Here is a 19,497-nt window from a genome sequence, read left to right as displayed (position 1 = left end):
TATAAATGGTGGGTGACTCTGATATCGGGTACTCCAATGGATCTTAGAGATGTTTTGATACTATCTTAGAATTGAGTAGTTGGGTCTAACTCAACCCTACAAAACTGGCATATGTAGTGGATTGCCTCCACTTTATGAACACATATAGGCCGTGTGTTAAGAAGTCTCACATCGGTTGCAAAATGGCATGAATATGTGTTTATAAAGTAGAGACAATCATCACCATGCAAGTGAGTTTTGTAGGGATGAATTAGATCAAACTCTCAATTCTACAACTAAGGACACATGTTAATATACTTAATATAGAAAATTAGTCGTAAAAGTTGTCGATTCAACTTTTTCAAAGTCAAAATCTTGTCTTTTCAATACAAAACTTTTATTTTTAAGTTCCTTAAAATCTGATTTTAGGGAAGGCACATGTTAGCAAGTCCATTTTATTTTTGTTAAATTGGAGTCGATCAAAATTTAACTTAGAAGATTATATGTGTATACTATTACTTAAACCCTCAACACTAAACCAAACCAAGGGCCCGCTTGGATATGACTTATTTTTTAGCTTAAGAAAATAGCTTATGCAAATAAATAAACTTTAGTGTTATTTATCAATTTTCACCGACAAAAATTGTATCTTTATGAGCTGTTTTCTCATAAACTACCTTAAAAAACTTATAATACGGAGTAATACATAAAAACTTATTTATTTGCATAAACTGTTTCACATAAGCTAAAAAATAAGTCAATCCAAATAGGTCGCTAGTGTTTAATAGTAAAATATTCTTGTAATTAACCAAGTACAAAAGTAAATTTTAACAGTTTGATTTATTTAAGTTTCTTTTATTTTAATGGTTATGCTGTACTAGTTAAAGAAGCCAAAAGAGATAAGTTTTATATTGAAAAAAAAAAATTGTCATATTTTGAGATAATAAATTATATAAGTCGCAAAGATTATTTTACTATATTAGGGTCCGTTTGGCCTAGTTTTTTTTTCCTCTTCTTTTTACTTAAAAGTAAGAAGCTAGGTCAAACAACAATTTCTAAAAGCTATACTGAAAAAAAATAGTTTCTATATTTTAGGAAAAATTCTAATATATTATCAAATATATCTTTTAACCCTATTATAATAAAAAAACAACAACTTTTATTATTATTTTTTTTTTATAAAAAAATTAAGATTTACCAAACAATTTTAACTTTAATTAAAAAACTATTATTTCTAGCTTTATAATTAAAAGAGCTTCTACACCTAAAAAAAACTAGGCTAGTCTCCTTAAAACACTAATTACCATTTTTCTTTTTCTTTTTTTGGTTGATACCATTTTATTTTACAAAACCGTTTTTTTTTTTTCAAGTAGTCCAGTGATTGGACTCATACATTTTAAATGTGGACAAACGTGGAATCCGGGGTTCGAATTCCGGCCACTCCAATAATGTCGGGTGTGGTTATGGTGCATAAGTTTCTTCCTTATGCACCATGCATAAACAATGAAAATTACTCAACGCACCCCCCATTTACTCCACGCACCCTCATATGCTACCCCATTTACTCTGCGCGACCCCATTACTTGTGCGCCCCCCATTTACTTGCGCGCCCCCATTTGCTTAGCGCACCCCCCAATTTTTTTTTCTTTTTCTCCCCTAGATTTCTTACGAGCCCCCAAGATTTCTAGTGCACCCCCCAGTTTTTTTTCCTCCTCCAGATTTCTAGCGTATCCCCCAAATTTCAATGCGCCCCTTTTTTCCAATTAAATAATAACATTTGTTCCTTTGAAATACATATTATAAGAATCTATTTTCAATTAATTGTGTTGGATGATTATATAGTCATATTTTAATTTAAAATTACATACTAAAACATGTACTGTAATTATGGTTTAATTTATTACAATTAACATAAGTCATTAGATGAAACCATTGGTTTTTTGTTTTATCACAAAACCATTAAACAATTATTTTGGTTTCAAATAGAAAACTATCAAAACCATTAAACCATACTTATGGTTTCAGTAATAATCAGTATTTAAAATCATTAAACCATTTAGTGTAAAACTATTTTACAATACAAATGGTTTCAGTGTATAACTATATATCTAAAACCATTTTAACCAGCATAATGGTTTCCAGGATTTTTAAAATCATAAAAACACAATATTGGTTTCAGTAAACACATAAAACCATTTTACAATACAAATGGTTTCACTGTTTAACTTTCTGAAACCATTTAACCAGCATAATGGTTTTCAGAATAATATTTCATAAATAGTATATATATATATATATATATATATATATATATATATATATATATATATATATATATATATATATATATATATGTTTCTCTCACCTTAGTATTTATATAAAACCATTTAACAATACTAATGGTTTCAGTGTATAATATATGATGAGATTCCGAAAATACCAAATTGGATTAATATTAGTTTGTCTAGCTTTATCGTTCGATTATTCGAGGGATGAGCGAGGGATGAGCGGATGTAAACCCATCGTCCCCTTTTTAATCCAATTTTATTTGCGGAAGACAAACAACCGGTAAGCAAAGCGCACGGCCAACATTCGGTCATTCGAGGATTTAGCGGATGTAAACCCGTCGGTCCCATTTTAAATCCAAATTATTTAATTACAAATTGTTATGTAGGTTGTTATCATTTTTTTGATTTTTTGGTTTAAATTAAACAAATTAAATAAATTAGATAATAAATAAATAAAAAAACAAATAACATCACAAGGGTGCATAACGTAAGGAGGAGAGGTGCATGCAGCATGAAAGAATACAGGCTCAACCCACAAGAAGGCCCAGCACAGCAACAAACAAAAAAAACAGGGAGATGATCTGGGATGTTTGATTAATCAGACAACTCATGCTTGATCAGGAGGGTGGAAGCACTAAGACTGCTTAATCAAGAATCAAAGATAAATTGTATATAATGTAAAAGATAAATACCTTTTTGTAAAGGCTACCATTTTACATAATTTGTTGATTAAAATACTATAATGTTTATATTTTCTAAATTAAGGGTGGATTAGATTGAGATTTTGAAAAATTATTTTGAAGAAGAAAAGAACTTGAAGGATTTTAAAAGATTTTTTGGAATTACTCCCTCCTGTCCTATATATAAGAGAAAATTTATTTTTTAGATTTATTAAGAATTTAATGTATCTGATCTATAATATGGTCTAGATAGATTAAATTTTTAATGAATCTAAAAACTAAACTTTCTCTTATATAGGACCGCGGAGGGAGTATATCTTAGAATTAGTAATTAGGTCTAACTCAACTTACAGAACTGACTTGCAAGGTGTGAATTACCTCTTGCTTATAAATTTTTGTCTAGACCATCTCACATTATATTGACTTTATCAGATTTTAAAAGGTTTTTCTTTTACAATCAGGATTTTTAATACAAAATTTTATGGATTTATAATTGATTTTTTAATTAATTTTAAATTAATTTATAAATTTTTAAGATTTCAAATGACTCAATAAAGTTTGACAAAAAAAAAAAAAAACACAATATCAATAAAAAGAAAATAATTTTATGGAGAGTGGAAGGCTTTGTGGTCTTGGATATGCCTCATCTAATTCAAACTTTCATTTGGATGGTTGTCCATGAGCGACTTCTCACCAATTATCGTAGGAGTAAATGGGGTTGCTGGCATTTCCCCTTTATGTAACAGTTGTGAAATCGAAGAGGAGACAATTATTCAATTTATTAATTATTTTTTTAATTTTATAAATCTTGAGAAATTTCAATCGAACAACAGTAAATTTTATTGTCATAAAACAAAATTTTGATTATCTTAACTCAATATGAGAAGATTTATTTTAATTTTATAAAAGTCTTTATCTACAAGTCATAATTCAATACATCTCTATATAAGTTCTTTTTTATAAAATTCTTTTATTTTTTTACAAGTTTATATATATATAAAATAATTGAAGTGGTCGGGGTTGGAACTCCCACATTTTTTCATATTTAAATGTGTGACTTTAGACACTATGCTATTTAACAAAAAAAAGTCAAATTATTTTTTAAAATAAAATTTTATCAATTTTGCTTTTTCAAAATCTCAATATACTGATTATAAAAAATAAAATAAAAATCTCAATATACTATACAGATTAACATTTTCCTTTTCATAATTAACCTCCTAAACTAACTAAATGATTTAACTCAATTGAATAATAAAATTCAGTTATTAAGGAATCTTTCAGAAAAAAAAGTTTAATTAAATTAAAATTCTGACTAAAATTCTCATCTCCAAGTTACTTTCTCTAAACAAAAGATTAATTAATGTTAAGACAAAAAAAAAAATAACAAATCTTTTAATTAAATTAATTAATGTTCTCCACACGGCTCTTTTTCTCCATCTATCTATATATAAAAGATCTCAATCAGATTCTCTCACTGCACCCACTTCAAGTTAACTTCAAATAACCACATTCTCTCACTTTTCTTTTATATATATACAACTACTTAATTCCTTTATAGAAAGAAAAAAACAATGGTGAAATTCTCAAAGGAGCTAGAAGCACAATTGATACCAGAATGGAAGGAAGCATTTTTGAACTATTGGCAATTGAAGAAACAAATAAAGAGAATTAAGGTCTCAAAAATTCCAAAGCAAAATCACCATCATGTTGATGGAGAATCTATTATGGATTCTCTTTGCTTTATTGTCAAGAAAATCTCTCAAAAACTCTCACCTAGTTCAGACCATGATGATAACACCAACATCATTAAGGTACATATAATGTTTTTATTTTTGGCATATGTTGTTAACTTGTGATTAATTAATTTCTTGTATGTTCAAAACTTGTTGCAAGCAAGCAAAATGTTACACACAAGATGAATGCAAGCTTGGTGCGGTTATTGCGTGTGTCTAACTCCCCACTCCCCCCATTACTTTTTTTTTTTTTTTGGTAGATTCTAACTTTAATATCTTAAACAAATATACCCTTAATTTTTTGTCACCTGGTGAAATATTTGACTCCTACTAGATGTTTCAAAGTATCTTTACGATTTAGGGTTTTGTGGCATGCTATCTTTGAGTTGATAGTGAATTATCTGATTTTTTTTTGCCGGAGTTGAATCTGAATTTCTTTTTTTAGAGAATCGTGTTGCCAAATTTTTCAATATTAGTGTTTAATATACACCAATTATATTAGTATGGTTAATGGTTATAGTAGATTTGTTTAGGCAAAATTACATTACGGGTCCTTTATCTTATTTTTTTGTAACACTTTGGTCCTTTATTTTTTTTTGTAACACTTTGGTCCTTTATCTTTTATTTGTAACACTTTAGTCCTTTATTTTTTTTATTTGTAACACTTTAGTCCTTTTTTTGTAACAGTTTGGTCATTTATCTTTTTTTATTTGTAACATTTGGTCCTTTATTTTTTATAAATAAATAAGATAAGGACCAAAATGTTACAAAAAAAAAAAGATAAAGGACCAAATTGTTACAAAAAAAATATAAAGGACCAAAATGTTACAAAAAAATAAGATAAAGGACATGTAGTGTAATTTTGCCATTTGTTTATTTATTAGAATAAGCAATCATATGTGTAGGTAATTTGGATTGCAAAAATAAATACTAGTAACCACAATAAAAATTCTTTAAATTTGGGTTGTGTTTTACTGTATCTTAATAAAATTAACTTATAAGATGAAAATTGTGTCAATTATAAACATGTTTAATTCTTGATATTCAACTCTCATGCCTATGACCGGACATTTATAAGGTGTGATTCAAGTGGCCCGATAGCAGTATTATCTGTATTATCTTATTAAGTATGAGACTGTTAACATATCCAACCCCTTATACCCAAGACTGAACATCTAAAATGTGTCTCGATAGCAATAATCCTATATTAAATTTTGGTTGAGTGAGACATAATTCTCAACCTCAGATGAGAATTGATCTTAAGTCCTAACACTAATTAATTCTGATTGATATGGTTGCCACAAGATTATAGAAAGTGTGTTAGTGTCCCCTAATTAATACAAACATGATTTATAATGTGGGGGTTAAGGATTCTAATTAAAGTGAGTTTATAGTGGCCTCCCTTTTTTAGTGATAAAAGCCTTTTTTGCATTCTTTTTTTCAAGTTTCTCAATCTCTCACGAAACCAAGCAAATTAAAACATGTTGTGGCGTTTGTTAAACAGTGTACATATTTAATTCTATAATAAGCAAATAAAAAGATAATATAAAGTTAAAAACACACACAATAATATAAATAATATGAACATTTTTCTGATGCGTGCAGGTCAGGAAGAAAACCAAAAATGGCAGTGGTGAAGAATTATACGAAACAGAGCTTGTTCAATTATTTTCAGAAGAAGATGAGGTATAAAATTCATAGCTTAATTCTAATAATATACTATACATTTTTGGACTTAAATAAATCAATAAATATGTGAAATATATATATTTAATTGCACTTTTTTTTTGTGCTTGATTTGGTCATTGTGACTGTTGATAGGTTCGTGTGTTTTTTGTGATGCTTGATGAAGAGCTAAACAAAGTGAACCAATTTTACATTAAACAAGAGATTGAATTCATTGAGAGAGGAGAAGCCTTGAACAAGCAGCTTCAAATTTTGCAAGACCTAAAGCAAATTATTAATGACCGGCGTCGAAAAAATCATCCCTCGTCAAAGACAAATAATAATCCTGAGATTTTTCCTCGTTCACCACCACGGGATTCTAATTACTCAGGTCAGCTTTCTTTATATGATTTTCTTAAGATAGGTAGTAACTTTTAATATTTGATTTTTTTTAAAAAAAAAATTATGGATGGAAGTTTAATATGATAATAGTAAAATGGCCATAGATGAAATGTACCAAAAAAAAAATGGCCATAGATGAAAGTTTAATGACAATTGCAAAAGTTAAAAAAAAAAAATTCAAGACAAGCTGTAAATTAAAAGTTTCAAACAAATAAATTCAAGACAATTGAAAGTTTAATGACAATTGCAAACATTTTATTTAAGTAAATGGGGTTAGATTGACTTTCACAACTTGTTAAACCAATTAATGTGCCCACAAACATTTAGTGCACATTAACTTAAAATATATATCTTTGATGGATTCATTTGGATCCTACAAGACTCGAATGATTAGTGTATGCAAAATAACCGATACAACAACAACAACAAAAAAAAGGAAAACCTGCATATATAAAATAAACAAAAAAATATGGATAAATATATAAATTTCAAAAAAATAAACTTAAACCTTTGGGTTTGTCAAATATGAACCAACCATAAGAGTTCAAAGGTGAGCCTATTTTTTGTAAAAAAAAAAAACGAGTTTAATAATAATAATAATAATAATAATAATAATAATAATAATAATAATAATAATATTTTATTAAAAATAGTAAGAGTCCACCTTCAAACTATTTTTCAAAAATTCTATTTAGATTCACCCTTAAAATACAAGTAAAATCTCTTCATTTAAAGCCTATAAAAGAGACTTTTCTTGGATAAGAAGTCATAGACTTGTTTTAATTGAGAATATATCTCTCATAAGCTACAAAGTGATCATAGCCTTTACTAATTTTTCTATTTATATATAAAAGTAATTAACAAATGAGTTACTTAATCATATAAGCTAATTATTTGTGCAGAAAGTTATGGAGAATCAGACGAAACAAATTCAGAAATATCACATACAGATGAAGTAATAGCAAGTTTAGAGAAAAATGGTGTCAACTTTGTGAATTCAGCAATGAGGACAAAAACAAAGAAAGGAAAGCCAAAAATTGCAATGAGAATAGATGTTCCAGGCACAAACGCAACTAGAGCAATTACAGCTATTACTAGCATGCTTTGGGAGGATTTAGTCAATAATCCAACAGGAGATTTCATTCACAAGAAAAAGATTCAATGTGCTGAGAAAATGATTAGAAGTGCTTTTGTTGAACTCTACAGAGCCCTTGGCTTACTCAAAACTTACAGGTTTCTAAAATATAACAAATTCTAGTAAATCATTAAATTAAATTAGTCTCTGAATGAATCTGTAGGTTCTTGATTTTATGAATATTTAAAAAAATTTCCGACTTTATTAAATTGTCAAGTTAATAGGTTTTTATATTTAACCACTTATTTTCAATCAAGTTCCGATATTTTATGACTTACTATTAATTTGGTCTCTGAGTTTATCTATTTATTCTCAATTTAGTTCATAATTCTCTAAAGGCCTATTCTGAGTAATATTTGATAGAATTATGGACCTTTTTGAAATATTTATAAAGTTAATAATCTATTTACAAAGTTGGGGACTGATTTTATGGTTTACTCAAATAAAATTTATACAAGAATATTTTTTATCAAAAGTAATAATATTTTGACAAAGTACACCAATTTTTTTTTTTTAACAAATACTTCAAAACTTTTAAAAATACCATCATTTGGTGTGTTTTATATGCCTTATTCACATACTATACTATATACAACTATTTGATGATTAAGCAAATTCTGGTCATTCTTTGACTTTGGCAGCTCACTAAATTTGGTAGCATTTACGAAGATACTAAAGAAATTCGATAAGGTAAGGCCTAAACTATTTCAGATCTTCTTTACTTAATTAGTACTATATATTGTAAATATCGTAGTAGTTTAATGTTTGGGATCATCACATCAGACCTTAAGGCATTAGGTTTATGGGTCATATCACTTATAAAGTGTTCAACATTTACTTTTCCATCTGATGTGGAACTCAACTCACACTTGAAATATCAACGTACATATAACATGTCTAGTTAACATGTTACATCATAGACAATTTTTGGAAGAAATCTTGTATGATCACAAATATTTTTTAAGCAGTAATCACACATATGCATGTACTATCTTCGGCTCATTTGCTTAGCATTGTTAATTTAGTTCTATAACTAATTTAATTAAGTTAGCTGCATCTCTACTAACATTGCAAGTAATTTGAACATATATACTAAACTTCCAATAATATGAATAAAAATCATATATTTTCATGTGATGAAATTAACAGGTGTCTTGCCAAAAAGCTTCTGCAAGTTATTTAAAAGAAGTGAAGAGATCCCATTTCGTTAGTTCTGATAAGGTATATATGACATTCATTTTCATTACCTTTTGATTTTGGTGTTTCACAAATTATTAATAATGTGCATAATGGGTTATATTATATGGTATTCTAATAATATGTTACTATATATCATCATAAGGTTGTTAGACTAATGGACGAAGTGGAGTCCATATTCACAAAGCACTTTGCCAACAATGACAGAAAAAAGGCAATGAAGTTTTTAAGACCAAAACAACATAAAGATTCTCATATGACCACCTTTCTTGTCGGTACGTAATATAATGCTTCTATCTTTGTCTACCCTTAATTATGGACCACTTTAGATTCACCAACACTGGTATTTACTTTATGCATAATTTAATGGCAACACTAATGCAATACAATATATAATATATTTGAGTAATGAGCTGAACACTAATGTACAATGAAGCACTCACACAAACACTAGACATGACATAGACACTGATGCGCTAATACTGGAATAATTTAAGACAATGACATAATTTATTGGTATCATATGTGTTGTGTCGTTGTCCGACATTGACGCATGTCTGATATTGAGACACGCCTAATTCGAGAAATTGTGCTTGGCCAGGTAAAATTTTGGTGCACACTAGACAACTATATGAAGCACCAACACTAACACAGATACAAGACACAATAATGACACACTAGCATCGATAATAATTTAGAAAATTAACATAATGAAATGTAACCACATGAGTATGGTGTTTAACACTCTAGAGTTTGAAATGTCTGTGCTACATAGTTAGAAAACGTCAAGTAACAACTGATTAATTTGGGCATTGTTTGGACCCCACTAAGCTAATGGGTCAAATTGTAAATATTTTGTTTTTGTTGAAAATATAGAATTTCCTTTACATATTAATATTTGATCTATGTTTATTAATTAATTTCCTTGTTACTGTCTCTGCAGGGTTGTCTACAGGTTGTTTTGTGTCCTTGTTTTGTGTATATGCATTTTTGGCTCATTTGTGCTCTATATTCTCTCCTAATAATGAGTCAGCTTATATGGAAATTGTCTATCCTGTTTTCAGGTACAAAATTAAACACACTTAATAATAGACAAAAAATATCTACATCAATGTAAATGTACTAATGTTACGAGTGATTTTGTGCAGTGTATTTGCATTATTAAGCTTGCATTTGTTTATGTATGGATGTAACTTATACATGTGGAAAAGAACAAGAATCAATTACAATTTCATATTTGAATTCTCTCCAAGAACATCACTTAAACATAGAGATGCATTTTTGATATGCACTACTTTGATGACAACTGTTGTTGGAGCAATGGTTGTGCACCTTCTTTTAAGGGCTGCTGGCTTTCCTCCTACCAAAATTGATGTACTTCCTGCAATTTTACTTATGGTTAGTCCAATCTATCGAATATTTTGACCGATTAAGCTTGCTTAGCTTGCTCGAAAAATTCAAAAAATTGATTCATAATATCGACTATTTAACTTTTAACGATATTTTAGACACCTTTGTGCTAACTATGAACTACAATTTTCAGACTTTCATAGGTCTGCTCATTTGGCCATTCGACATTTTTTATCGTCCAACCCGTTACTGCTTCCTCCGTGTCATTCGCAACATTGTCTGCTCTCCGTTTTATAGGGTAAACATCAACCTCAATTTTCTCCTAAACACAATTGGATACATTGTAATAACACACATGTCGAAAAACTGAACTTAGCATTGTTAATTTCATTTTAATTTGTCTTTTTAACAGGTTCTGCTAGTAGACTTTTTTATGGCTGACCAACTAACTAGCCAGGTGATTATACTCACTCTGGTCCTTTTTTATAAAAAACAACTCACTTTTTAGATTCATTATATAACTGGTGTATCTGGTCTATATAATATAGACGAGATACATCAGTTATTCAATAAACCTAAAAAGTCAACCGTTTCTTATGTACATGATTGATTATATTTTTGTATTTTACGCCTCTACTAATTATGCATCTTAATTAACAACAAATTTTATGTTATGGATACAGATTCCATTGCTAAGGCATTTGGAAACTACAAGCTGTAACCTTTTAGGTAGAGTTTTCAAAACACATCACCCTGATTCCTGTCATTCTGGAAGGCAATATATGGAAATAACTTATATCATCTCATTCATGCCATATTATTGGCGTGCTATGCAAGTAAGCCTAAGATTGTGAACATGTTACATTGCTAATTAAACCTTTTTTTATTATGTTATTGACTAATAGTACACATGCTTATTGAATTTTGTTACTAGTGTGCGAGACGGTGGTTTGATGACAGCGACATGAACCATTTGGCTAACATGGGAAAGTATGTTTCGGCGATGGTGGCAGCGGGAGCAAGAGTAACATACAGCAGACAAAATGACAATCTATGGTTTGCAATAGTCTTAATCACTTCTGTGGTGGCAACAACTTATCAATTGTATTGGGATTTTATCAAGGATTGGGGATTTTTAAATCCTAAATCAAGAAATCCATGGCTTAGAGATGATTTGGTTTTAAAGAAAAAAAGCATATACTATATGTCTATTGTAAGTTATCACTATCTCTTTATGATTTGAATGAACATAAAACGAATCATAGGTTTTTTGTTAATATCAGAAAATGATATTGGATTGCAGGCCTTAAACATTGTTTTGAGAGTGACATGGGTGGAGACTATCATGCATTTCAAAGTCGGACATGTTGAATCGCGACTGCTAGAATTTTTGTTGGCTGCACTTGAAGTTATTCGACGAGGGCATTGGAATTTCTACAGGTACATTTTTTATCTTAAAAACCTTTTAGATTCTTAGAGATTAGTCCATAAAAATTGTTAAATAGTGAACAAAATCATAGAATGACTCAAGAACTTTATTTGAACAGGTTGGAAAATGAGCATCTAAATAACGTTGGCCATTACCGAGCAGTGAAGACAGTTCCATTACCATTTCGTGAGACAGATTCCGACTATTGAAAAGTCATTTTTGTCAAATGTCTTGCAATGCAAAAGATGCATCTTCAATGGCATTTCTCCTGTGAATCAACACTCAAAATTTTGGATTTCCTGTTTTATATCGAACAAAAAGGAGAAAAGAGATTTCGTTGTCTTTCCTTTTGTTTATTGTCTATTTCTCTTTTATTAAACTGATTTCAGAAATTAGTAGCTTGATTCTATGTAACCTATTATAAAATGTAATCAACAAGAAATAAGTATCAATTTAACTAGTTGAATGAGTACTAAAGACAAAATGTAACTCAGTTCTTCAAAACAATTTTTCCGATAAGCGAAGAGCATCTAGACATCAGGGGACAAAGCAGGCTTCACCCCCATCCTTTATCTATATCACCTTTTATATTAAATATAATATATATATATACAAAAACTGGGGGGCATAAACCTAACCCAGTGCGTCCACATAAAAGCGTAGAACAACTCAAACAATTAAAGATAACCAACTTCACCATAATGTTGCTAATCACTTATTCACTGCATGAACTGCTTTATAATTCAAAGTTCCAAACAATGTATGCAAATATTAAATGAAAAGATATTTTTTGCACCGATCAAAATCATTGGCGAGATATACGCTATTCCATCTTCAAAATTACTGCAATTCTCTTGGCAACACAATATGCAATAGACTGAATAGTTACCATAGGGTTGACACCAATTGCAGTTGGAAGCAAACTTGCATCACACACAAATAGTCCTTCAGCTTCCCAACTCTGTCCATTTTCATCAACCGCACCTTCCTTTTCAGTCATCCCTATTCTACAACTCCCCATCTGGTGAGCAGTCGAATACAAACTCCAAACTTCTTCATGTGACATTGGCCCTCCTGTTGCATATACCGATTCAACGAACATATTCAATTCTTTTTCATTAGTTCCACTACAAACAATTCTCTGTCCGTCACTTCGGTGAGTACCTACTTCAACAGCTCCAGCCGCTATTAGAATCCTCAGCGCCCGCTGCAGTCCGTGCTTCATGTTCTCTTTGTCATATCCGTCTAGCTCGTATTTTATCCTACCCTCACTCCTAACCTCTCCACAGCCTTTGTCTTGAATAATTGTGATCAAATGAACTGTTCTCGAATATCTTAACATACTTTCTTTGAAGTTGAATCCTGATACCCAAGGAAACAAGATAGCAAAACTTCCTGGTCCTAATGCTGGAGTTTCAATTATAGCTTTTACTTTGGAGTCTTCTTCTGATAACACTTTGTGCAGAGAAGTTATTATTCCTCCCTCGTAGGTTTTCCCTTTGAGATCATACATCGAGTCCGGAAAATGTCCCCACGCCAATAACACCGGATGAAGATGAAGGTGTCGGCCGATGTTCTTATTCTTTAGTCCACTCGCGATCATTAAAGGCGGCGTGGAAAGTGCTCCACATGATGAGATAGTTGCTTTTGCCTCAACTTGAATTCTCCATGTAATGTTTTCTGTTAAAACATTTGCCATAACTCCTAAACATTTCTTTCTTCTCACACTCCCTTTCTTATTATTCACCAAAATAAACTTTTCAGCTTTGCATTTTGTTAGTATTACAGCACCATGATCAACAGCATCGACAAGCCATGTAACATCGGTCCCTTGCTTATCTCCTTTTCGACAACCATAATTACAAGAACCACAGTAATGATGTTGCGATGAATTTCTCGGCACATAATCGACTTGAAGACCGAGTTTATTACAACCTTTTCTGAGAACTTGATTCTGTAGTCCTTCCGCCACACACTTATCAGTTACGCCAATCCTTTTACACACCGTGTCCATAGCCGAAAGATATTCATTGCCTGAAAAGAGTGGTAGATTATGATTCTCTGACCAATCCTCGAGCACATAATCTGGTGTTTTAATCGATGCTGACCAATTAACAGCAGAACCACCACCAACTGTTGAACCTGCTAGAATAGCCATATTTCCATCCTTTGACGACAAAGTTCCTCCTAATTCAAAAAGCTCATTCATAGAAGGACCTTCTAGAGAAGAATAATCCTTTGGAGTAAAATAGTTACCTTTCTCAAGAACAAGTACTTTAAGGCCTGAACTTGCTAGAACACCGGCCGCAACTCCTCCACCACAACCGGAACCGACAATTACCACATCACATTTCACTTTAAGGATGTTGTTTTTACCATCTATATCAATTTCAAGACCTTTATTAGAAAGGGATTGTGGCAAACTCAAATCATCCTCATTTATAGCTTCCACTATTCCCTTTTCAAGTGGCCTCTCTTTGTGAATATTGCTTGTGTTCTCATCATCATTGTCAACATGATAACCAATGGCTTCCCATGCTTGGTTTTCACCATTCTCATCACACTGCATAAGTAAAGTGAATATTCCATCACAAACACAATTAAGAAAACACATAAAAAAAATAGGCTAAATTGCACTTTTGGCCCCCTAACTTTCACAAACTTGTGATTTTGGCCCTTTATCTTTCATAATAGATAGCCTCTTTTGCAAAAGGATGACCCTCACTGATTTTGATCAAGTCAACGCACACATGGCAAGTGGCTCGCATGCAACGTCAGCATGTTATGTCACCTATGCTGACATAGCATGTGAGTCAGTAGACACCTTTTTCACGGTTTTGGACAGAAAATTGGAAGTATCAACGTTATTGTCGTTTAAAAATTGTAAATTACCATTTTAATCTCAAAAAACAGATAAAGGAGTTTGAAACTATAAATTAAGTTAGAGAACCTCTAGTGCAGTTTTGCCTCGAAAATATTACTAAGATTGTGAATGAAGAATGTGGCAGTACCTGAGAAAAGAAAACCATGAGGCAAAGGACTTTGATGTAAATAAATATAAGCCTAATAGGTGTGAAGAACCTATGCTTCAACCATTTCTGAATAACTTTTTCTCTATTTTCCAAAGAAATATTTGAGAAGTTATTGATGAAAGTCCATTTATTAGTGAGACAGAGAGATCCACACAGCAACAAAGTTCCCAACCTTGTTGATAGCATCCATAGAATCACTCTTAGGAATATAAATGCTTCTGGCAGTGCTCTTTCAACTAGTATCTCTGCAACCTATGCACATTTTTAGATTAATTTATTAGAAATAAAGTATTTTATACATTTCTAAAAGAGAATATCAAAACCATATATGCAAGCTGATAGATATTTTTTTCACTGATTTTATCCAAAGACAAAATGTGGAAAAAAAATTATTTTAAAATTTCAAGAGTTATTTCTTTGCACATTGGTAAGTAGGACATGTATATGTTTACACAGGGGCAGCCCAACATGTATAGAGGCTTAAAGTAACTTTTATTTGTGAGGCCTTTTAGAAATAAAAGTGTTACAAATAAATAAAATCAAAAACCTCTCGGGTGTAAATTCACCCTACTAGTTTGATAATTGATATATACTACCGTTTTGTTGTTCTTAAAGAAAAATGTATACAATAATTTATTTATTTTTTGTCAAGTAGTCTAATGGCTAGAAAATTCACCTTAAAAGTGAATAAGTGAAGTGTCTCGGATTCGAACCCGGCTCTTGCACAAATATAGTGCGATGTCTTTACTAGCTGAGATAAACTCACGGGGACAAAATGTATACAACAATTTTAACAATAACTAATTGCCATCTTTAGTATAGTATTAGTATATATTCTTTTAACTACTTTGATTTTTTATTAGAGATAATTCATATTTAATTTAAAAATTCATCGAATAATTAATATATCGGGTCTATAAATTCGTTGAATAATTAATGTATTTAATCTATAATATTTAAACTAAATACATAATTATTCAATAAATATATAAAGATAAATTGTCACTTATTAAAAAGACCCGAGAAAAAAAAATTGTTTAAACTCAATATCTTTAGTAGTATCACTTCTTATAACTTTATCAATATCTTGATAAAGTTGGATTCACAAGTTTGTAATATAAGTACCAGTAGTTGATAAGTGTTTGAATTATATTTTCTAAGAAAATTTTTTAGAAATGCTACTCCCTCCGTCCCAAAATTTTAGTCTTTTTGAAGTTTTGTACGGAGATTAAGAAATGATAAGTAAAGTCATTTTTATCCTACTTTATTAAGAAAGAGAAAATATATTTAATTAATGCTTTAATTTTTGTAAGGGTACAAATTGTAAAATATCACTAAATGTGCATTGATTACTTAAAAGGGCTAAAGTTTTGGGACAAAATTAAAAAACTAAAAAAACTAAAAATTTGAGACGGAGGGAGTAATAAGTACCTTTGGGACAATAGTTAAGAAAATAAAAATAATAAATATAATTTTAAAATACAATATTTTCTATTCAAAATTTTATATTTTATTTCCAGTTTTATTTCCATAACTATCATCTCGGGAGAGACTTTAGCATGGCCCATTATCTTTAGAGATTCTTTTATTTATTTATTTTAGTATTAGCCCTTTGATTTTTACAGGATGGAGGTACCGATAATTTAAAATTCAGTTGTGGTGTTAGAAAAATCTGATCAAAAACTATTTTTATCAAGAATTGAATCCGAATTTTTTTCCAATAACTTATACTAAAAAAACTTATTAGCAACTTGAGTTTAATATATCTATCTTATCTTTACAGATTTTGATGTAAACGAGAAATAAGCTACGGAACTTGTTATCTTGACCCAAACATAAATTTGATGAGCATTTATTGTCACATTTTGGTTGGGTGTTAAGGTCAAATGGATCATGCTGGAAAAACTGCGAGACAAATTCAATTATTTTTGTCTTAATAGCTAAAAATTTTACTCTTCAACCGAATAAATTGAGTGTCTAGGTTCAACCAAAAAACAATCCAGTGTCTAGGATTCAAATCGGTCCTTGCATATAAAATGTGAGACAAATTGTAAAAAAAATATGCATTTTAATTAGTGATGTTAGTAAAGAAATAATTAATACACTTAGAAATTTGAAAGATCGAGTTCTTATTTAGAGACGAACTTAAGTAATACTCCCTCCGGCCTCTTTTGTAAGCAAATTTTCTCATTTGCACACTTATTAAGAAGACATCTTTTTATCTTGATTTTGTGTGAAATTTATTAAGAATTCCTAAAATACCCTCTTTAATAAGAATAAATGAATATACCGTAGGTAGTTGTACAAATGAATTGAGCTGTCAAAATGGGCTAGCCCGAATCGACTGGCCTGCAAAGCCCGATTTTTTCCGGGCTTGGGCTTTGAAAATCCTAGCCCAAATTGTTGCCGGGCTTTTTAACCCGTCTCGATAAATTCCGTTTAAAATATGGGCTATCCCAAATGCGCCACGGGCGGCCCGCAAGCCCGAATAAATTATAATAATTTTTTCAAAATAAATATTATAAGTAACTTGTTTTGGATGATTTGAACTTAGTTTGTATTATAAGAGTTTTTTTTGCGCTCTACGAGTGTCTCAAATATCATTCGCTACTTAAGTAGCGGACGGTATTTTTTGTCTCAAATTTATCATTTTTACTACTTAAGTAGCGGATGAGTAAAAATAGGGCGCGCGAGAAACTAGTAGGTAGCGGATGAGTAAATATAGAGCGGGCGAGAAACTCGTAGGTAGAAGATGAGTAAAAATAGGACGCACGACATACTCTTAAGTAGCGGATGAGTAACAATAAGGCGCGCGATAAACTGTTGGGTAGGGGATGAGTAAAAATAGGGTGCACGAGAAACTCATAAGTAGTTTTTTAGTTATTTATAATGTTGAGTGTGATTCATGAACACTAAAAGTAAAAGTAAAAAAATATATATATATCCGGGCGGCCCGAAAGCCCGACAACCCGTACCAGGCGGGGATCGGTCACTAATTTCTATATCTCGTTTTTTATCCGGACTTTTTAGCCCGACCCAATAAAGCCCGAAGCCCAATCGGGCCGACCCAAATGGACCGCCCGTTTTGACAACTCTACAAATATGGCACTATCACTACTTTATGTCAGCATGCTCATCCCTATCCAATTAACTCTCTTGAAACTAGGTGTTATCAGCATGCTCGTTGTAGGTAGTCTACAAATAAATAAATGCACGTGTAGGGGTACTTTTGGGAAAAATATATTTAATAGAGTTGAATTCGTTCATTTTTGCTTATATTTGTGGCCAATTTGATTTGATGCTTTTTTCTTGTAATTAAGGCCGGATGGAGTAACTTGTTTGAGGTGTGTTATATCTACATCAACTTACGGGATAAAAATACGACATCTTCTCTCTCCACTCACAGCACGGAATGTCGGAATCTATGCAGACAAATAATATTAAAAATAAATTAAAAAAAAGTGTATTTATTGTATTTTTATTAGAGAATTGTGTTTGAATAGTATTTTCCAACTTGTTTAACCGTTGATTTAAAAACCAAATGACCTGGTCCGTTTTCTTTCTATAAAGTAGCCTAATGACTAGAATGCACCGATATCACGCTAAATTAACACTTTTTATATCATTTCTATTGTCCCCACCTAAAAGATAACACACTGTTCATATGATGGCAACATTCCATCTTCTTCCCTGGATGAACATCATTTCCTAAATTATGAGCCTTAAGACATGATTTTTCAAACTTGTTGAGGATCTCATCCTCCAACTCTATCAAATATACTAGAACTTGAAATATTATTTGCTTAAATTATAATTGAGTAATCTTTATTCTAGACCAAAACATTCTCCAACAAAAAAGTTGGTGTCCCCTTTCTCTTTTTGTACTTGTTTCTTTTTATATATTTAGGATGTCGCAGTTGTACTGTCTGTCTGCATCTCATTTGCTAAAAAAAAACATTCTATACTCTTCAAAATAATCAATGGCTTGATTATCTTTGATTAAATCAAGCAAAAACCAATAAATTAATAAATAAAACAATAATTAAATATACATGTTAATTGTGACACTATAATAAAGAGTAGTGTATACCTGATTAGGGATAGACAAATCAGAGCCAGAAACTTTCCAGAAGAACTTCATAGCTTTGCTTGTTGGTTGAATTCCTTTTGTCTCCAAAAATTCTGACTCAATAGGAGGCAAAATAGCTTCACATATGCTTGCAAGTGATTCCATCTGAGTTAAAGAAAAATCATGTGTATTATATTTTCCTCTACTATTTCTTCTTCTTTTTCCACCTCTCAATAGAGGATGACACTCTCTTCTTCTCTCCATTATTTCTCAATTTCTCTCTTTCAACTAGAAAGTAGTGTGTGGTACAAATAATTTATTCATTTTAGCTAAGAATAAGAATCGTTGTACACTCATATGTGTGCATGTTTTGCTTCTATTATAATTAAAGACAGGTGTGCAAGCTATGACTATGTGTACATATATCATATATAGAGTACAAAATACACTTAATAATAGCGTTTTGTTTTTTAGTAGGGCAGGGTGGGCCCAGCCACAAATTTTTAGTGGGGCTAAAAAAATTTAGACATTACAA

General features: G+C 30.8%; 2 protein-coding genes across 2 annotated transcripts; one reads left to right on the top strand and one right to left on the bottom strand.

Annotated features, from left to right (window-relative positions):
• Window positions 1–4,418: 4,418 nt before the first annotated feature.
• LOC123902396 (phosphate transporter PHO1-like) lies at window positions 4,419–12,380 on the top strand. The gene is made up of 15 exons (XM_045952108.1): window positions 4,419–4,761; window positions 6,289–6,369; window positions 6,505–6,739; window positions 7,653–7,983; window positions 8,527–8,575; window positions 9,035–9,106; window positions 9,228–9,357; window positions 10,026–10,146; window positions 10,231–10,480; window positions 10,626–10,730; window positions 10,845–10,889; window positions 11,116–11,268; window positions 11,367–11,645; window positions 11,736–11,872; window positions 11,980–12,380. Exons 1-15 carry the CDS (start codon window positions 4,522–4,524, stop codon window positions 12,068–12,070), a joined length of 2,319 nt encoding a protein of 772 aa, XP_045808064.1. The 5' UTR covers window positions 4,419–4,521; the 3' UTR covers window positions 12,071–12,380.
• Window positions 12,381–12,553: 173 nt separating this feature from the next.
• On the bottom strand, window positions 12,554–19,386 carry LOC123902397 (long-chain-alcohol oxidase FAO1-like). Its single transcript, XM_045952109.1, has 3 exons — window positions 18,984–19,386; window positions 14,873–15,145; window positions 12,554–14,424 (listed from the first exon to the last, which is right to left on the bottom strand). Exons 1-3 carry the CDS (start codon window positions 19,224–19,226, stop codon window positions 12,685–12,687), a joined length of 2,256 nt encoding a protein of 751 aa, XP_045808065.1. The 5' UTR covers window positions 19,227–19,386; the 3' UTR covers window positions 12,554–12,684.
• Between the last annotated feature and the right edge of the window lie 111 nt (window positions 19,387–19,497).

The sequence above is a fragment of the Trifolium pratense genome, linkage group LG1 (genome assembly GCF_020283565.1).
Source record: "Trifolium pratense cultivar HEN17-A07 linkage group LG1, ARS_RC_1.1, whole genome shotgun sequence".
NCBI lineage: Eukaryota > Viridiplantae > Streptophyta > Magnoliopsida > Fabales > Fabaceae > Trifolium > Trifolium pratense.
This window is presented reverse-complemented; position numbering and strand designations above follow the sequence as displayed.

Bases quoted from the DNA above. Each gene is read 5' to 3' on its own strand.
- LOC123902396 (XM_045952108.1), top strand. From the start codon at position 4,522: ATGGTGAAATTCTCAAAGGAGCTAGAAGCACAATTGATACCAGAATGG. The intron at 10,147-10,230 runs GTACAAAATTAA...GATTTTGTGCAG, and splicing joins ATTGTCTATCCTGTTTTCAG to TGTATTTGCATTATTAAGCT. The intron at 10,481-10,625 runs GTTAGTCCAATC...TACAATTTTCAG, and splicing joins TTCCTGCAATTTTACTTATG to ACTTTCATAGGTCTGCTCAT.
- LOC123902397 (XM_045952109.1), bottom strand. From the start codon at position 19,226: ATGGAGAGAAGAAGAGAGTGTCATCCTCTATTGAGAGGTGGAAAAAGA. The intron at 15,146-18,983 runs GTATACACTACT...AAATGTGCATAG, and splicing joins ATTTGTCTATCCCTAATCAG to GTTGCAGAGATACTAGTTGA. The intron at 14,425-14,872 runs GTACTGCCACAT...TTACTTATGCAG, and splicing joins TCATGGTTTTCTTTTCTCAG to TGTGATGAGAATGGTGAAAA.